At 37.2% G+C, this 20233-nt stretch overlaps 1 protein-coding gene across 1 annotated transcript in view; it reads left to right on the top strand.

Annotated features, from left to right (window-relative positions):
• Positions 1–9298: 9298 nt before the first annotated feature.
• itga10 (integrin, alpha 10) overlaps positions 9299–20233 on the top strand; it is a 32132-nt gene continuing 21197 nt past the window's right edge. The window contains exons 1-5 of the mRNA XM_053495490.1: positions 9299–9640; positions 10002–10243; positions 17923–18034; positions 19508–19617; positions 19767–19855. Coding sequence (XP_053351465.1) covers positions 10192–10243; positions 17923–18034; positions 19508–19617; positions 19767–19855 — 363 coding nt within the window. The 5' untranslated portion in view covers positions 9299–9640; positions 10002–10191. The remainder of the gene's footprint in view (positions 9641–10001; positions 10244–17922; positions 18035–19507; positions 19618–19766; positions 19856–20233) is intronic.

Raw genomic sequence — 20233 nt, 5'->3', positions numbered from 1 at the left:
TTATACAAGATCTTAGAGTTCATCTCAGCGATTCAGACTGACATTAAGATCAGATATCACAGTAATCCCAGCACACCAAGCAGAGAAAAGCGGCAAACATGATCTGTGTGGCCTTTTGCTTTTAAGGAATTACAAAGATGTTTAAACGTATACCATCACTCAACAAATCCATACATCTATATATACACACACACACACTTGTTGAGTGATATGTCTACAAGCATAAGTCTTAGGAAATTTTACACAGTAGATTACAGTGTGAACAGGACTGGAACAATACTCAGCTCAAGGTGTAAATATACCTATTATGTGGAAATAAAGGCCAGACTGAGGAGTATCAGATTATTTCACCAAGCGGTGAAACTAAAAACCTTGGTCCTAACTGTTGTGAACATATAGGGTAAAGCGAAATAGGTCAGATATGGGTGATGTCAGTCTCAAAGCAAAAACTACACCTTTAGTCCCGTTTCTTTAGTAGTTTATTCAAAAGCATTATTTAAATTTTTTTTTATTTAACACAACATTATTCCCCAAGTATCCAGAGATCTGCTAGTATTAGATGCATTATATCTTTGGCAGATTTCCTAGATGCTTTTAACACCTCTCCAGTTCTCGCAGTGAAAAAGTCACATAACCAGTTATAAGTACCCATTGTGTAAGTAAACATAAGACTTTTTGTTATAGCAGTTATTAATCCATTGATCAAACGCCTTCCATTAACCTGATAAATTAGCACCACAAAGCTAACTATAGCCACGGATATATTATTTCCAGACACAATGGCATCCCAAATATTGACTGAAATTCACACAATTATTAAATGTATAAACTTTTAGCATGGCGCTAAGTTAAGTCTCATCACTGTGTCTGTAAAGACGCTTGGACAAATAAATTATGATCTCATAAAAAAGTATAGTCACAGAGGAAAGGTGTTCAAGGCAGTGGTGAGACCAGCAATGCTCTATGGCTTAGAGACAGTGGCACTGAAGAAAAGACAGGAGGCAGAGTTGGAGGTAGCAGAGAGGAAGATGTTGAGGTTCTCTTTGGGAGTGACAAGGATGATAGGATCAAGAATGAGTTCATCAGAGGGACAACCCATGTAAGATGTTTTGGAGATAGTTTAGATAGTTTAGATAGATTGAGGTGGTTTGGACATGTTCGGAGGAGAGATTGTGAGCATATTGGTAGAAGGATGCTGATAGGGTTAGGTGGAGGCAGATGATTCGCTGTGGTGACCCCTGAAAAGGGAACAGCCGAAAGACAAAAAAGAAGAAGAAGTCACAAGGAAATTACAGAAATAGAAAACTTGACTCACTCAATTTTTTTACTAGATGTAATACGTAATGATGATAAAACATGTAGCTGACCAAGAAACAACCAAACACCTTATTGTGCAATTGGTCAGAAATGGAGAAACTATGTATAAAGAGGCTTTACTTAATGGTTTGAATCCAGATTGTTTAATTCCAGTTAAAGTCACATTCAGTACTGTGCAAATGTTTCGCACTTGCAAATAACTGCTGTGTGTTTTATACACAGTTTTATAAGGAAATGAGATCCTTAGTTTTACTGAACATCCTGCAGTACCAGCTACAGTCCCTCTGAGGAATTTGTCGCACCTACTTCTTTTTTTATGCATGCAAAACCCAGAAGCTTTCTTTCTTTCTTGTCTGAAAAGTGATCTTTTACATAGATGGGTTATAAATATTTTCCTGCAAGTTTTCTTTTTTCCCCATGGAATACTATTGTTCAGTGGAATACTATTGTTTAGTAATCAGCAATGTTTTTTGTGCTGACTTAATAAAAGAGTCATAAAATAAATATAACAATAAGTATAACAATTTTTTAAAATTAAATAAATAAATAAAAACATGGGAAATATTCAACAGCTTAAAACTTACAGTACATGATTGCCAACAAACTACATGGCATTGTGATGTGTGGGTGCCAATGTGCATTTATGGAAAGTGCCCTCTGGTGGTGCTCCATTTTGTCAACAAGGCATGTCCACCTGAATACCTGTACTGAATTTTCTTTTTTTATTATCTTTTCTTGTTTTGTTTCTCACACCATTCTGTGTAAACTCAATTTGTGTGTAAAAATCCCAGGAGAACAGTTTTTTTTTTTTTTAAATATATGTTAACACCCGCCCACCTAGCACCATTTTTCCCTTTCCAAGTTTCCTTTTGATTTTAACATTTTAATAGGTTTCTGTATGTTTTATGCATTGTGCTGCCACCACAAAATTGGCTGATTGGATAATTGCATCAATCAGCAAAGGGTATTTCTAGGGATTTCTATTAAAGTGCATACCTAAATACATACATACATACATACATACATACATACATACATACATACATACATACATATAAAACATACTGTACATACATACATACATAAATACATACATACATACATACATACATACATATATACATACATACATACATACAAATTTTCTGCCACTGCAATGCAAACACAGTAAACGTAATTCAAATTAAGTGATAATGTTAACTGGATGGGCAAGATTTTACCTCTGACTCACATGCTTGCATAATAAAATACCAACAACATGGCTGTTCACACGCAATTCCCAACACCCACACACAAATGCACACTCTAACAGGTGGTCTGCATATTCTATTATTTTTCTGTTCCTGCTCTCAGAACCAATCAGCATGCTCTACCTCCATCAGGGAATAAGGGTTCCCATGATCCTACAATACAAGAAGTAACAACACATCCCAGTGTGCGTCCTGCAGTCAGGGTCTCCATTCATTATCAGTCAAATAAGTTTCAACCAGAGACTGAGAGTGTAATGGGACAATCATAAGAAGACCCTCTATCACATAGCAATTGACCAGAAAAGAGTAAGAGTGTTGGTGGAGGTAATGGAAACAAGACTTTACAGGGCTAACATACAGTAGGAACCTCTAATTTGACTGTTCATTTTCTCACACCCCAAACTTGTTGCCTACGTGACATGCCCTCTAAAACAAAACAACAGAAAACATGACTGAACAGTCCTGCAGGTAATTTGTACAGTTCACAGAGGTCACAAATATGAAGGATTGTTTGCATGAGTTAACAATTTGAAAGCTAGCTACTTTGGCAGAATGCCTCAGAAACAGGCAATATACTGCACACTCACTTTCCAAAGAAATGGTTTTTTTTTTTTTGTTTTTTTTCAAATGGGTAATTTCACAGTTTGAGTGCCATTAAGCTATTTTTCCCAACAATGATTCTAAGAAAACATTCCAAACTGTGTCAACAAATCACAACTTCAGGGTACAGAAGCAATTAAATAAAAGCTAGTGAAATAGAATTAGTAAACTATGGTAATAATTATAATTAGCAGATTATTATTGTTATTATTATTATAAATCCAGACGGCAATGTAGCTTAGTGGTTAGCACTGCTGCTTCGCACCTCAAGGGTCCGGGTTTGATTCCCGCCTAGCGGTCTGTGTGCATGGACTTTGCATCTTCTGCCCGTGCTTGGTGGGTACTTCAGTTTTTTCTCACAGTCCAAAGACATGCAGATTAGGCTAATCGGCGTTCCCACATTGCCCGTAGTGTGTGAATGAATGTATGAATGAGTGTATGTGTGTTCCCTGTGATAGATTAGCAACCCGTCTATGGTGTACCCCGCCTTGTGCCCTAAGTCTCCTGGGATAGGCTCCAGACCCCCCATGACCCTGTGGACCTCATGACAAAGCGGTACAGACAATGAGTGAGTGATTGAGTGAGTGATTAAATAAAACTCCAACCAGGATTTACTCCACTTTGTTCGCTGGGATATACAGTTGATGAGTTAATTTAGGTATAATAACACTAACTAACTATTTTTACAACTTGTGCACCTGTTAATTTATGCAGTTATGCAATCAGCCAATGATGTGGCAGCAGCAAAGTGCATAACATCATGCAGATATGGGTCAAGGACTTCAGTTTATGTTCACAATAAACATCTTAATGAACAAAAAGTGTGATCTCTGTGACTTGGATTAACCAGAACATGGATTATTGGTTCCAGATGGGTTAGTCATTCAGAAATGGTTGATCTCTTGGCCAACTGAAAGAAACTTTACACAAAATGGTGAAAACAAATAATAAAAATAAAAATCAGTGACAAGCTTGTTGAAAAGCGAGGTCAAAGGGAAATGGCCAAATTGAGTAGTTAATTAACAGGAGACCAAATCAGGTTCCACTCCTTCCAGAATAAAAGGCTAGAAGACTGGGGGCTTCAAATGTCCCGCTTAGTCTGTGTCCATTATACACTTTAGAATTTTCCCATAGTGCTGTTTTTTCAACAAAAACAATTCCAACAATTCTAATTTTATATGGTTTTTACATTTAACACACACACACACACATCCCATCCACATACCATCGACTTTATTACCAACATCTGTACGCCTTATAAAATTAAAAGATAAGTGAATTTAAAAGATTTCTTCCATGGCTGACCCCTACCTCGGGCTCTCTCTGCGTCATAGAGAAGTGAAACTCTGCAGCCATCTAGTGACAAAAACAAAACCCACACTACTTTTTTCAAATCCTCACCTGTTCCCATGAGCCTGAATTGGACTTAACGGTATAACGAATATATTGATTGATTCCACTGAAACATATTTAAGTGTGCTGTGGCACATCTAGTCACGTGTGTTGAGAGCAAATTAAATGTAATAATAGTAAGAGATGTTAGTGATGGGCGAAAGCTTTTACAAAGAGAATGCTCTTTTACCCTGTTGATATGAGAAGCAAATGAAGCTGAGTGCCTGTATCATATAACTTTATGTAACTTTAAATCATACACAGAACAAAGGGTTCTTTTAATGTTCTTCTTTGTATAAATAATAGGTCTAAGCTTCATAAAAAGGCTTTAATTTGAAACCCTTTTTGATAGTAAAACATTTATACATTAAGAGTTTCAAAAAGAGTCAACCAAAAACTCTTATCAAGAATTCTTTTACCTTTGTTAGTGTAGCCTGGAATAATGGTAATGATACTACTTGATATAATTTTACACTCCTTTAGGAGGAAAGGGCTTTTATTTGTAAAATAATAATGTTCTTTCAATCACTTACGTGTGGGCTTTTTCCTAAACTGTTGCCACAAAGTTGAAACAACGGTATTGGCTAAAAGATCTTTGTATATTTATCATTAGGCTTTCTATTCATTGGAACTAAAGCCCAAACCTGTTTCACTATGACAATGTGCCTATGCACAAAGCAAGATAAATAAAGACAGAGTTTGGCAAGGTTGGCTTTGAAGAAATCAAATGCCCTACACAGAGTGCAACTTTAATCCCATTAACCCACTTGGAGATATGAGTGCACTTCCAAGCACGTAATCTATTGTAAAGCCTTTCCAGAATAGTGATGATTAGTATAACAACAATGACATACTAATGTGGATGAATTCTCTTTATTAATTGTTCACTGAAGCAGTTCACTGTACAATGTATCTTTATCATAATTTGATGACAAAACTGACAAGCAATGCAAAAAAACAAGTTTTGACCACCTAATATAGCCAATATTGTCTTGTTTCAATCGTTTGCTGTAATCGTTTGCGTTTATAGATTTCCTCTTTTAAATTGCATGGACTCCTAGACCTAGTGCTTATTATGATAAGGTTTGTCTAAAACAGCCCCATACAATAACTCTGTAAAGTCTAATACAGAGTTGATGTATACTGGCTGCCCTGATTTAAATGATGCAAATACAGTATGTGAAGAACCTTTACATTTTTAGATATCTTTATACGCCTTCCCTTTATTTATTAGTTTATTGATTTATTGTAGATATTTGCCCTACACCTCATTTTCCAGAATGCCCTGCACCTAGCTGTCACATGTTATTTTATTACCGCAGCCCTCTAGTGGGAACAAGACTCTGGACTCTGCAGCCCTCTAGTGGCCAAAACAAAAACTACTATTATCCTTATGTTCTCCATGATTTTGCTCCTACTGGGAGACCATGAATTGGACTAAATGGTATAGGAAATGGAGCGATAGGTGGATTCTGCTCATTTAGTAGCTGACTCTGCAGTTGTTTGTAGACATTAGCTCCAAAATTTAGTTCCCAGCATGCACTGCTCCTTACTGTCACATTTTCCTAATTGTATTCACCTGCACCTTGTGTGGCCTACATAAGGCCAATGTTTCATCTTGTTCTGTCTGTTTGCTTGGTTTTTCCTGTTATGCTGTTACGCGGCTTTCTGTTATACCCCTATCTCACCTACGCGGTTTCGCGCGGTGGCCATAAGTACGGTTTATCATGATTCACAGCGAGTTTTTGGCGCTGTGAGTACGTTTCCATCTTTCCGCGTGAAAAATTAAACATGTTTAATTGTAAGTAAACATGTAAAAATTTTTTCCTGTCCTCGCGGAAGCTTGCGGTCCTTACAGAACTTCGCGGAACATTGGCGGGCATGTCTTAAATCAAACTGAAGATGTGTGGGCTGACCGGAAGAGAGACGTGCACAGGAGATGCCCTTGCAAATATGGAATGCTTTTGAAGAATGCGCAAAAATTGGCAAGTCAAGATGTGCCATGCTGATAAAGTCCTACAGTAATCTAACGCGTTATGTCCGCCATTTAGTACTCAGGTATTTACGTAGTTACTTTTTCAAAAATGTAATCCGTTATTCAGACAATTTATGTAATCCGTGAGCCAGACAGCAGTCATTCCCAATTCGTTATTGTGTGTGTGTGTGTGTGTGTGAAAGTCATCCTACAAGCCCCGCCCCATAACCCGCCCCCTCTATTATTCCTGCTGTTATACCCCTATCTCTTCTATGCGGGTCGACTTTGAGAGGACCGATGCGCGGAAAGATGAAAACCTTATCACAGCGGTGAATCATGATGACCCATACTTACGGCCACCACACAAAACCGCGTAGGTGAGATAGGCGTATTAGTAGTTAACAGATTATGGGCCAACTTCGCTGAGGGATAAATAATTATAGTGGTCTTGACTAAAACAACATAAATGAGGAATCACAAATGAGTTTTCATTTTCTGCAATGGAAAAGTACTATAACTAGTTACTTTTATCAAAAAGTAATGCTGTAATGTAAACTTCTGGAAGTCACCAAGAGGAAGATGGATGGTCACAAACCATTAAGCAAAACTGAGCTGTTTGCTTTTTTTTTGGTATAAAGTTATTCAACAGCAATGTGAAAAAATAATGGAAAGCATTATTTTTTTGCAAATCAGGGTTATTCCACCAAACACTGATTTCTCAATGTTATTTAGCCAAATCGTTGATACAATTGGTTTACAAATTATTTGCATTTTGTTTTATTTAAGTTGTTAAAGCTCTGCAAATACTGCATGATTTTGGGTTATTTTGATGTGCTGTGATGTAACTTATTTTAAATCTACACTTTAAATAACAATAGTTAAATTTAAGAGAAATATTGTGAGTAGTTCACAGAAAATGAAAGAAAACTGTTCATCTCACCAATACATGCACCTGTATGAAAAAACATAACTGATTATTTTGCAATGATCTCTTATTTTTTCCAGCGCTGTGTGTACAGTCATGTGTAAAAGTTATGTGCAAAACTCATGAACAGCGACAGATGAACAATGACATACACTGTGCCATTATTTATTTAACAAAAATGAGACCAAAAAGAACAGCAGGTAATACTAAGTACCCCCTTACTACCTCCATGGAATTCAGCCCTTGATTATTTGATCACCCACAGATGTGCAGACCTCTATAAAAATTGAATATTTGGCAGTTTGCTGTTTTGAAGCATTGAAGTATGTTCATGTTAACATAATGCTAAGACGGAAAGACATATTGTAAGCAATTGCCTTAGAGAAGCAGTTGTTGCTGCTCATCAATTGTAAAACCATTTCCAGACACCCAGAAGTAAAATCTTCTACAGTTTTTTTCTACAGAAAGATTATTCCAAAGGGGAAAGCATAACAACTGCCAATCTTTTCAGAAGTGGACATCTCAGCACATTTACCCAAAGATCAGACTGTGCAATGCTCAGATAAATAAAAAAAAAAAACATGAGCTATGTTTCAGACCATAAAAGCCCCACTAAGCAAGTTAAATGTTAGAGCCCATAATGTCACAATTACAAGAACATTCTGATGTGTTAGAGGGTTGCTGGGACAAAGAACATGAAATCACAACTGAGGTTCACAAAACTGTATCTGAATAAACCAAAAGGCTTCTGGAATAATGTCCTGTGGACAGGTGAGACCAAGACCTTTTGATCCAGGCTGCCCTAATTTCAATACTGTTTACTGTAATTCAGTAGTTTGTATATGGTATATATGAATCATATATTATTTATTGTAAAAAAAAAACTTTCGATGCCTTCTTAGACTCTTTTTGTTTCATTTTGTCTTATTTAGGGATTTCATACATTACCTTATGCTCTCCACAACTGAGACTGATATGTCTTTTTCTATCTAATGCTCATTTTCCCCACCCTGTTCCTGAAACGTTTTTTCTGTCTAACACCAGTTACTTATCAAACAGCCATCTGTGATTTGAAGTGGGTCTGTTAGAGCAGAGAAAACAGGACTAGGTCCGGTCCGGTTCTCCAGGATTAGGGTTAGGAATGTGTAGTCTAAGAAAACACTTTGGAGACACCAGTAAGAATAAAGCACTGACTGTATTTCATTTATAATACAAATAAGTTATTCATTTCCCATACCACCTATTCTGTGTAGTCTCACAGATGTCCTGGAGCCTGTTCTAGGAACCTCAAGCACAAAACAGATGGATGGGATGCTCACCCTTATTAAGATACAGGCACAAACACATACACTTAATCATACGCTATGGGAAATGTCGATCAGCCTGCACTACATGTCTTCGCACTGTGGGAAGAAACTGGAATACCTGTAGGAAACCAACCAAGCACAGGGAAAACATAAGAACTCCACTTACTCAGTCAAGAGGTGGGATTCAAACCTCAACACTCACTGGAGTTGCTATGTGACAATGCTGCCAACTGAGCCACCAGTCCCTCCCAAATAAAAAAATATATATAATAATTTAAGGTGTCATATACTTGATATTTTAACTCAGAAGTTTAAATACAATTTACAGTGCAAAGTTATGTATGTGTTATTAGAATAAAAAAGTATTGAAAGTTCTATAGGGACAGGGAGGGCACAGAGAGAGGGAGAAAAAGAGATGACTGTGGTTCGTTGGTTTGGGCTTTGAGACGTGGAGCTCAGTTGTTGACGGAGGGAAGGTTTTGCAGTATAAAGCGCTCATTCAGTTTGCGCCTGAGCGCATTGGAGGCAACCACACAGCTAGAGAGGGAACCAGAGTCTCTTCACAAAGAACCATTGGACTAAAGTAGCTTCAGTAGGGTTAATACCTGTAATTTACATTAGGGCAGTTTTCTAAGATAACGCAGTAGTTCAGCAAGGCAATACTGCATGCACTGTTTACTCACAGAACCAGATTCTGGATTTGGACTAAACACCAGTGTGTGCGCGCGTGCGTGTGGATGTGCGTGGGAAGCCACTGTCAGGACCTACATAAACAGGTGTTTAATGAAAGTTTGGAAAGCGAGCTCTGAACAAACCCTTGTTTCGGATTGATTGGTGCTCATACACTTTCAGCTTGGTGTGTGTCACAGGAAAGGTAAGAAACAAGAGATAAACTTTACCACAGCTCTGAGATTTAGTAATATTGATAGTTTTTGTCTACCTGCCTGACATCATGCGTCAAATATCTACAGTATTATCTAGTTAACGCGTGCATTATACTAACACCCATAAAGCTCTGATCGAATAAATAGTCAGTAATTAACTATTAATTAATTAATTAAGTAAGTAAGTAATTAACTCTTAGAGTGCCAAGTAAAGCTTTAATGCACTAACTCCAAGTGCTTTTGACGATTACACTGGCCACTGTCAATGTTTGTCTGTCAGATCTGTTGCTCATTCAGCGTTGTGAGGTCTCTCTTTCTCTCTCTCTCTCTCTCTCTCTCTCTCTTTAACAGTGTGTTTTCTTGCCCTGGAGATGTACAGTGAGTGTGGAGCAGCACTGAGCGGGAGACTGAGGCGCGCGCGCTGACATGATCGCGCACGACACATAGTGTGACGTCTTGCATTTGATCAAAACGCGACAAGAAGAGAGAGAGAGAGAGAGAGAGAGGAAAACTAGTTAAAAGATTTTCATCTGACTTTGAAATGGAGATTCGAGAGTGCCTGCTTCTACTAAAAGTCACCGTTCTACTAAAAGGTGAGTTTTCCTCATTTACAATTGCACTTAAACAGTATAATTAATAAACCATGCATGCAATGTTAGTTAACCAAAGTCTACAACCAGTAGAAGCGAGATAATGATGTCTTATTTTGGAGGAAAGGCTTGAAATAAATGGGTCTGTATTATTATTATTATTATTATTATCAAATCCTGGAGCCTTATTTGGTGATTCAAAAACAAATAACTACATATTGTAGAAAGATTTCTTGGGTGAATTTTGGATGGACCGATAATTCACGAACACGATTTTCCCCCTGGGGTGGTACTGTTGTGTTGTACCTTCAGATTAAGGGTTCGATTCCCCCCTCCATTTAATAGAAACTACACGGATTTCAATAAAAGCATTGTCTAAACAATTATGTTTCTTTAACACCATGTGGACAACTGTGTGTGTGTGATTTTCTTACCTTGGGAAAATATGCACTAGGACCCACTATGGAAATAGGCAGTGCCATGCTTTGGGCAGTGGTTCTGATGGGAAACCTTGGGTCCTACAAATCATGTGGATGGATGTTTAACATACCATAACCTACTGAAACATTGTTGCTAATCAAGTGAACACATTTTAACTCCTTAATTGGCAAAATACATTACTGGACAGAGTGAAAAATTCATTATTTTACTATTTGATATCATGTCAAGTAACATGGGTAACATAAGCAGCTCTAATATTTTGAAAAAGTACAAGCTACAAAGCAACGAAGAGTTCAATGAAAGGGAAAATAAAAATGATTCTCTGAAGAATTGGCTTAAATCAGCCAAATTAAAAGGCTTTCAACAATTAACCTGTCGCATTATCCAAATGGTGTTTAGGTCTGGACTTTGACCAGGCAGCTATAGCATCTCAGTTCTGCTTCTTTTGATCCAGTCAGTGGTAGTTTCAGTTCTTCTGCTTTAAATTGCTGTTACTGTATAAACCAGATAAGTTTAAACGTTGAATCCTGGACTTATGGTCAGACACTGTCCTTCAGGCTTTTCTGTTAAAAAGCAGAATTCCTGGTTTTGTCTGTTATAACAAGTCTCAGCGGACCTGTAACAGTAAAGCATCCCCACTCCAAATCAAACTCCCACCACCATGTTTGATTGTCAGTATGATGTTTTTATTGGGGAATGCTGTGTTAGCTTTACACCAGATGTGATGAGACCCATGTCTTCCAAAAAGCTCCAGTTTTGACTCATCAGTCTACAAAGTATTATCCCAAAGGTCTTCCGGATCAACAACATTATTCTCAATGTGAGATGAGCCTTTATGTTCATCTTAGTTAGAAGTGCCTTTTAGCTTGCAACTCTCCCACTGATACAAATTGTGCCAATTCTGCTTCTAATGGCGGGATCATGAACGTTGACATTATCAGAGGCAAGTAAAACCCGCATTTCCTTCAATGCTCATTTGGGGTTTTTCAGGGCTTCCTGTACGAGTTGTTAATTCACCCTTGGAGAAATTTTGATCGGCCAACCACTTCTGGGAAGATTCAACACTGTTGCATTAATGCCTCTAACAAAGGTTCACTGAGTCCCAGAGCTGTTAAAATGTCTTCGTAACCCTTTCCATTCGGTTATATTTGAATAACTTTCTGTCTTATCTCTTTCTATTTTTTGATCACAGCCGTGTTTTTTTTTTTTATCATAACCTATGTGCTTATTATTTAGATTTTTATAGGCTATGTTTCATTGCTGGAAAGGTGAGAGTGCCTTATTTAACCCAGTTATCAATAACATTGTGTTAATGGTGTTTTCTGAGTAACGTCGGGCCATTTACTTATTAACACAAGGACAGTTGGTGTTTGCTATTTTAATTTAAATAATGCAAACTTTTATGAGTACTTGTTTCTACATAAAATCGACTAAAATTAAGTTCTCAAATGTTTTCGGAATATTCTGAAAAGGAGTAGTTGCTAACTGAGTAGAGACTCAGTAGTGAACTCTTGGCCCCAGAGTGACTAGCACACTTGGCTATTTCTGTGCTATTTAAGCGGTAACAAACAGGTAACAAACAGTTCAGTCTGTTTCTGTTTCCCATTCAGGTGTAATAGCCTTAAATCTAGCGTAACAATGCCTTGTCGGTCATAAAGCCAGCGAAGGAGGCCTTTGTTAAAATTCAAAAGTGGGACATAGGACTCAAGATTAGGTATATCTACAAGTTTTAATGAAAGGTCTCAGGCTACTTAATGATCCATATACAGTAGGACTAAGAAACATATGCTTCTCTTTTAAATACTACTCATGCATGCTTTTCTGTGAATGTTCAGGAAAGGCTGTGTTGTATTAAATGCTAACATATTGGTATTCTTATTTATATCTTTCACACTTCAGGGAACTAGCATGGTCAATAAGTCCGCTTTATTAACTATAAAGCAACTGTGAACTATGACGTGTATAAGAGTTTACAGTAATTGACTAATAGATACAGTAAATAACTATGCAGTGGGCTTATCAGAAATATATCCATCAGCCATAACATTAAAACGATTAACATTTAACTTTTTTCAAAATTTGACCTACGTTAGCTTTCCTTTGGGATTAAACCAAGCAGGCTAGCCTTTGGTCCACACAAGCATACTGTTAATCTTTTGTATTTTTTTATTCTGTTTGTGGCACTATAAGCCAAGTCACACATTAGCCTTCAAATTGGACCCATAATAGTTGTAGAGAAGTAGTAGAGTCTTGCCTGCTTCATTATTTTCTGAAGGTGTCAGTGTTCCTTAATCAGAAAAATATGGCTTTTATAAGTACACTAGATGGTGTGTGTGTTTTACAAATAGCAGCTTATCTGTAGGCATTTATACTTCATTTATTACTGCATAGTTTCTGCATAGTTACCAATGATAGAACAATACCATGTGTTTCCAAAATGCTGGGGGGTAAATAAAATTACATATGGAGTTGTGCATAATGTCTCTAATTGGCTCAACTGTTAAACCACAACAGAATATTTTATTATACACACACGTGACAGTAGCTGACCAAAGTTTACATAGTTACTGTACTGTGACAAGAGATTTACATGCACAAAGCCCAGCTCTAGTGGTTATGCATATTGCATGTGTGTGTTGTGAGTCGTGTTTGGTACTGTTAATGGATTCTACAGAACTTTCTTCGTTTAAACTTGTATTGAACAAGTTCAGCCATATTATGCTGTACTTAGATGAAGAACACAGGTGCAGGTTCAGGGAATTGTCCGGCCCCCCTACATTCATTCTTTCAACCCACACCTCTCAGGAGGACTGGTAGGATGAGAATAAATCATAATAAGTAAAAAAAAAAAAAAAATCAGAAAACAGAATAAAGAGAATGGGTCTGTGAGAGAAAACCTCTGAAGTGAATTAGAAAGGAAGCTAGGTGTAATATACTTAACATACATGACAGTGAGCCTGAGACTGATAGATTTGGCAAGATGGGAAAGTAATAAGCGAGTCATGTGTATGTCTTTATTTGTCTGGTTCCTGGTATACCTTTTTATCCTTGTATGTAAGTATAGCAATGAATAATGATTAAACATCAACATAAATACTGTGCTGACTGAAGTTTGGTTTCTGTAGTGATTTATTTGATAATAAATCTTTATTTAAAGTAAGTATGCGTTAATAAGCTTCGCCTACTTATTTACCCTGTGGAGAGGAGCAGAGGGGAAGTCAAAGAGAAAAAAAGTGATTTTGCAGGAGAAGAGAAAAACAGATAGAAACTTATTGCTAAAAACAGTCCAACTCCCTATTACACTCTTTCTTTTTGTATATGTACTACATGCATAAGTGTAGTATTTAAGTGTGTAGTGCATATTACTGTCCATGCAGTAAGCCGATTTGCTAATGGGATTTGCAGCAGTTAAGCCAATGAAGCATTAAAAAAAAACTAAGACAAGGAAAGCGATAAACTGTAAAGTAATACTCTGTTGCATAAGGGGGGGTCATATTCCAGTGGTAGACGTTATTCTGCAGTAATCTGTCCCATATGCAGCAGAGTGTAAGGTCAGTTTATCCTGGCACTCCTGAACGGTACGTTTATAGTAAGAGTGACACCACAGCTGTGTTTGAATGTAATCTATGTACAGTAGGGTTGTGTTTGCATTGGTAAAAATTTTGAATGTATAAAGGGAAACTTTTTAAAGCTTATATGTTAATTCACATGCTTTGAGGCCTGTATTTATATATCATTCTCTGTTTTGTCTTCGTAGATTGAACTAATGTTTAACGTTATTATTATTTTTTTTTTACAAAGCTTTGAAAACGCATAGTAATATTGCTGTAATATTGCATAATGCTATTATGATATTATTTATAATGCGGAGATATTTAAAGAACAAGTTCACAGTTTTCAAATATTTGCAGATGTAAAAGTACTTAAAGGAAATCTGTAAATCATTGTATATTTTACGTATTGGTATTTTTGGACCCCATTAATGACTTTGTTTAGACCTTATGTTAGCTTTTTTCCCAACACGAAAATATGCAAATAAAGAGTGTTTGCTGACACCCAGTATACAGTATACAGCAGTCCACACAGATATGACAAAAACAATTGTAGGTCCATTGTGCAAGCAAAAAAGTTTTTAAAATATTAAAAACTTTTCTAATAAAGTGCATTTTGAGTCTGCAATTAGATAAAGTGTGTGGTTAGTGGGGTCTCTGTATTTACAGTCATGGCCAAAAGTTTTGATAATGACACAAATATTGGTTTTCACAAAGTTTGCTGCTAAACTGCTTTTAGATCTTTTTTTCAGTTGTTTCTGTGATGTACTGAAATATAATTACAAGCACTTCATACGTTTTAAAGGCTTTTATCAACAATTACATGACATTTATGCAAAGAGTCAGTATTTGCAGTGTTGGCCCTTTTTTTTCAGGACCTCTGCAATTCGAGTGGGCATGCTTCTGGGCCAAATCCTGACTGATAGCAACCCATTCTTTCATAATCACTTCTTGGAGTTTGTCAGAATTAGTGGGTTTTTGTTTGTCCACTCGCCTCTTGTGGATTGACCACAAGTTCTCAATGGGATTAAGATCTGGGGAGTTTCCAGCCCATGGACCCAAAATTTCAACGTTTTGGTCCCCGAGCCACTCCATATGCTCCATCGTGCTGGAAAATGCATTGTTCTTTACCAAACTGTTGTTGGATTGTTGGAAGAAGTTGCTGTTGAAGGGTGTTTTGGTACCATTCTTTATTTATGGCTGTGTTTTTGGGCAAAATTGTGAGTGAGCCCACTCCCTTGGATGAGAAGCAACCCCACACATGAATGGTCTCAGGATGCTTTACTGTTGGCATGACACAGGACTAATGGTAGCGCTCACCTTTTCTTCTCCGGACAAGCCTTTTCCCAGATGCCCCAAACAATCAGAAAGAGGCTTTATCGGAGAATATGACTTTGCCCCAGTCCTCAGCAGTCCATTCACCATACTTTCTGCAGAAGATCAATCTGTCCCTGATGGTTTTTTCTTTTTTTGGAGAAAAGTGGCCTCTTTGCTGCCCTTCTTGACGCCAGGCCATCTTACAAAAGTCTTCGCCTTACTGTGCGTGCAGATGCGCTCACACCTGCCTGCTGCCATTCCTGAGCAAGCTCTGCACTAGTGGCACTCCGATCCCGCAGCTGAATCCTCTTTAGGAGACGATCCTGCCGCTTGCTGGACTTTCTTGGACGCCCTGATGCCTTCTTAACAAGAATTGAACCTCTTTCCTTGAAGTTCTTGATGATCCTATAAATTGTTGATTTAGGTGCAATGTCACTAGCCACAATATCCTTGCCTGTGAAGCCATTTTTATGCAATGCAATGATGGCTGCACGCGTTTCTTTGCAGGTCACCATGGTTAACAATGGAAGAACAATGATTTCAAGCATCACCCTCCTTTTAACATGTCAAGTCTGCCATTCTAACCCAATCAGCCTGACATAATGATCTCTGGCCTTGTGCTCGTCAACATTCTCACCTGAGTTAACAAGACGATTACTGAAATGATCTCAGCAGGTCCTTTAATGACAGCAATGAAATGCAGTGGAAAGGTTTTTTTGGGATTAAGTTCATTTTCATGGCAAAGAAAGGCCTATGCAATTCATCTGAACACTCTTCATAACATTCTGGAGTATATGCAAATTGGTATTATAAAAACATAAGCAACTTTCCCAATTTCCAATATTTATGTAATTCTCAAAACTTTTGGCCATGACTGTACATTGGATTACATAAATGACAAAAACCTGATTTGGGGTTGCTTCTGTTGATCAGGTATAGTAATAAAATGAAGTCTGCTGACGACCTGTACTGAATGACCAGGTTATTCCATATGTGGAGCTTTTCTTCCCTGACGGCACAGGCACATTCTGGGACTCAAAGAATTAATTTTCAGACATGAATTGGCCACAACATATTGTATGCACCTAAGACTTATTTGTAATTGTGGCAGTGGTGTGTGTGTGTAAACACTGGCAGGGATGTGGTGTGGTTAGGAGTTAGGGAAATGCGTGTGCATGAATGAGGAGAGATCTATCCTGCTGTTAGATCCATCCACCACCACACTGCATAAATGTTTACAGTTGTCATGACAAAGTCCTGGAGCCAGTGAGCTCAGAAAGGGAGGAAACAACACTATAGATACTAGTTTGCTTCATAACTAGATGATTTAGGTTGATAGCTTGGCAACATAAACATCCGAGTCCAGGATACAAAAAAGACATGAAAGCTACAAGACATGACAAGAAAATTAGCCATGATAGATGAGAGATGAGAGATATAGAAAGCAAAACCTCTGTTGGATGAAATAAAAAAGAATAACTAGAAATCATATATTTGCAGAATGAATCCAGCAGTCAAGTGGTTCCATGCACATTTACTGTACGTGAATCTAAGAGAGAGGCAACATAATAATGCAGAATTATATATGTATTAAAGGGAGAATTTTTTTTTGAAAAAATATGAAATGTTCCTCCCCAAAAACAGTAAAAACATCTCAAAAGAAACAGAGAGACCCTTCGAGTGGAGCAAGGGCAGTATCATGTTTGAGGTTGATGGGGTTTGGGCCTCTGCCTGCTGTCTTTCTGAATCTCTGCCTTTCATGTCTGTCTCTGAGTAAACAAGCCTATGAAACCCAACCAAAGTGGAGCTCTGACCAGAGGGAATGAGTTGCCTTCATGTGTATGGGTTAAAAACACACCTCACACACAGTACTGTGGTGAACTGCATTCCCCATTGGTTGCACTTTTGTTTTTGCAGCCACATTTTTAAAAAAGAATGTAATCAAGAAACTATGTGTTTTGGGGGTCAAAGTTGTTTTAATCTAAATTAAATTGCGGTGTAAAAAATTCTCTCCTGTGGGCAATCTCTCTTTCTCTCTCTCTCTCTTTCTTTCTTTCTCTGTCTCTCCCTCACACATATATACACTTACACTCCATCATGTATTAAAGGAAAGTCTGTGCATTATACAAAAAGCTACTATGTTCAGTAGTTACTACAAGTGACATTCTTTATCTCTCTCTCTCTTTCTCTCTTTCTCTCTCTCTCTCTCTCATTCTGTACTTTCTCTCAGGGTCTCATTTTCCTAAAATATTTCTACTGACATATGTTGAATATGACCCAGTACAGTAGCACATACTGTATTTGTTTATCCGCTTTTTCTTAGCATGGAGTCACACATCATTTTGATTATCTTTCTCCTTATCCCTCATCCAGGACTGTGCCAGTGTTTTAACATAGACGTGAATCGGCCACGCATCTTCAGCGGGGTTGAGGACACTCTGTTTGGATTTTCTGTGCTACAGCATGAAGTTGGGGGAGAGAAAATGTGAGTAAACAGTCTAACTGGTTATGCATGATTTTGTGCTTAATTTATTAATTCTCTTTGAGGAATAGGATAGAACTGGGATGTTCTTATGTAGGAATACAATATGACAGGGCAAGCTGTCAGAGCCATAGGCATGTCATAGCCATGTTTTTTTTTACATTGAAATGAAATATTTACAGTACTAAAATTTAGAAACACAAACGTTTAGTAAATTAACATTGGAGGAAATTTCCTTGTCTTTCGTAATTTTTGCCAGTGAAGTCGAAGTGATACTTAGATTTAGTTGGCATACAAGATGCATATAAATTATTATATGATGGGTGCATTTAAAAAGGTTCCTGGCTCTTGAAATTAATTCTCGTTGAAACCCTTTTCTCAAGGGGAACTTTTTAGGATTCTGAATAAAACCCTGAAGAGAATCTAGGAATTTTGACATTGTTTATTATATAGTGTCTTAACCAAAAGTAAGGAAATAAGATTTCACTTCAACTATTATTATCATCGACATCAGTATTATCATCTGTCATACAGTATTACATGTGATAAAAGTCACTCTTATGATTTATATAAAGTTCCACAATGTAAGCAGCTTAACAGAATAAAAAAAAAAAAAAAAAAGGAAATAAGTTTGCAAAATGTTTTGTCCATGATGGGCAAACTGGGGTGATAGTAAACAAGGAAAAACAAGGAAAAACTCTCCCAGATGACAATAGAAAGAACCCATCTTTATTTATGAGATATCAGATAGATATCAGATAGAATTGATTCCCAACCTCAAATATCACCAATTAACTGCACCTGCGATTAGAGCCATTATCATACAGATCATGAGTAGCAGCTACATCTCAATATTCAAAAAGATTATTGCATATTTTTGATGCCTTTAGCATTGCTTTACATTGTAGAATGAAATAAAAATCTGGAACGACCATGGAGTTACAAAGTGATCCCAAACTTTTGAGCGGTTGTAGGTAATTTAATTATTCTGAAACACAGTATATTATTTCCATTACCATCTGATATGTTTTTTAACATGGTTGTTTAAGAAATGAGAAGCTAATTACTCCATCAGTTAGGGTTAAAGAATTGTTGCCAGCTGAAAAATACTACCTGCAGTAATTAGCCAATGAAATGGATCATTTCCTTATGACAAGTTGCCGCTATCTTATAACTGCATAGCTTATAAGCTAGCAAAGTTTTAGACATTTTAGGTGGACTGACTGCATCTACTGCTGTGTTTATTAAAAATGACTCCTCAGAAGTAGATAAAGTTAGAAGTAGCCTAAAGTAAAACCTTGAAGTACTGTTTTAGTCAAAGGCGGATATTTTGGCTGTTTCATGCTCTTAATGGATTTTCAAGACCACACATAGGACATACACACATTTATGTAAATTATAGATTAGCTTGTTTTGTGAAGATGTCTTAGTTGGCAAAGCAGTTACTATTTTTTGTTGTTGTTGTCTGCGACACAGGATGTTGGTTGGTGCTCCATGGGATGGTCCACCTAATAACAGAAGAGGAGACATTTACAAATGCATGATGGGGGAGGAACTGAATTCCAACTGTTCAAAAGTGGGTCTAGGTACGAAAAGGACAAACAAATCAGCATACTTACAGTATACACACTATTCACATAATGATGATTATACTATAGATAGGCCTAATGCTTGGAGTATAACATGTAAGTACAACATGTAAGGCTAACATGGTGTCTTATATTTTTATGTACAGCTGACACTGCATTTCAGAATGTGTCACGGAATCTGAAGAACTCTCACTTGGGTATGACGCTTACCCCCAATAAACCCAATGGATTTCTGGTAAGACTGATAAATAAACATATAGGGGGAATTTATTGGGTACTGAAGCTAATTACTATGCATGAAACAGACTTTCATCACAAGGTGAAAAGTTTCCCATAATGTAATATTTTAGATTTATTTATTCATTCATGAATGAAGTAGTTTAATGACGTAAAATTAACTGCTTGACTTCATTTTTAACTGCCTAACTTTATTTTTAAATGACTCTCTATTTGAACATTAACCAGGCGGATTCCTGCACAGCATTCCAGATTAGATGAGATCTGCTGTTCTAATAGTGTTATTGCCGTAAGCCAGAGGTGGCCAAAAAATGGCTTCGTTTGGTATGCTGCACCTGTTAGTGCAGTAAATGCTTTAATTTATCTGCAATCCGGC

The sequence above is a fragment of the Clarias gariepinus genome, chromosome 4, assembly GCF_024256425.1.
Source record: "Clarias gariepinus isolate MV-2021 ecotype Netherlands chromosome 4, CGAR_prim_01v2, whole genome shotgun sequence".
Classification (NCBI taxonomy): domain Eukaryota; kingdom Metazoa; phylum Chordata; class Actinopteri; order Siluriformes; family Clariidae; genus Clarias; species Clarias gariepinus.
Note: the sequence above shows the minus strand (reverse complement) of the source record. Positions and strands in the feature narration are given on the sequence as shown.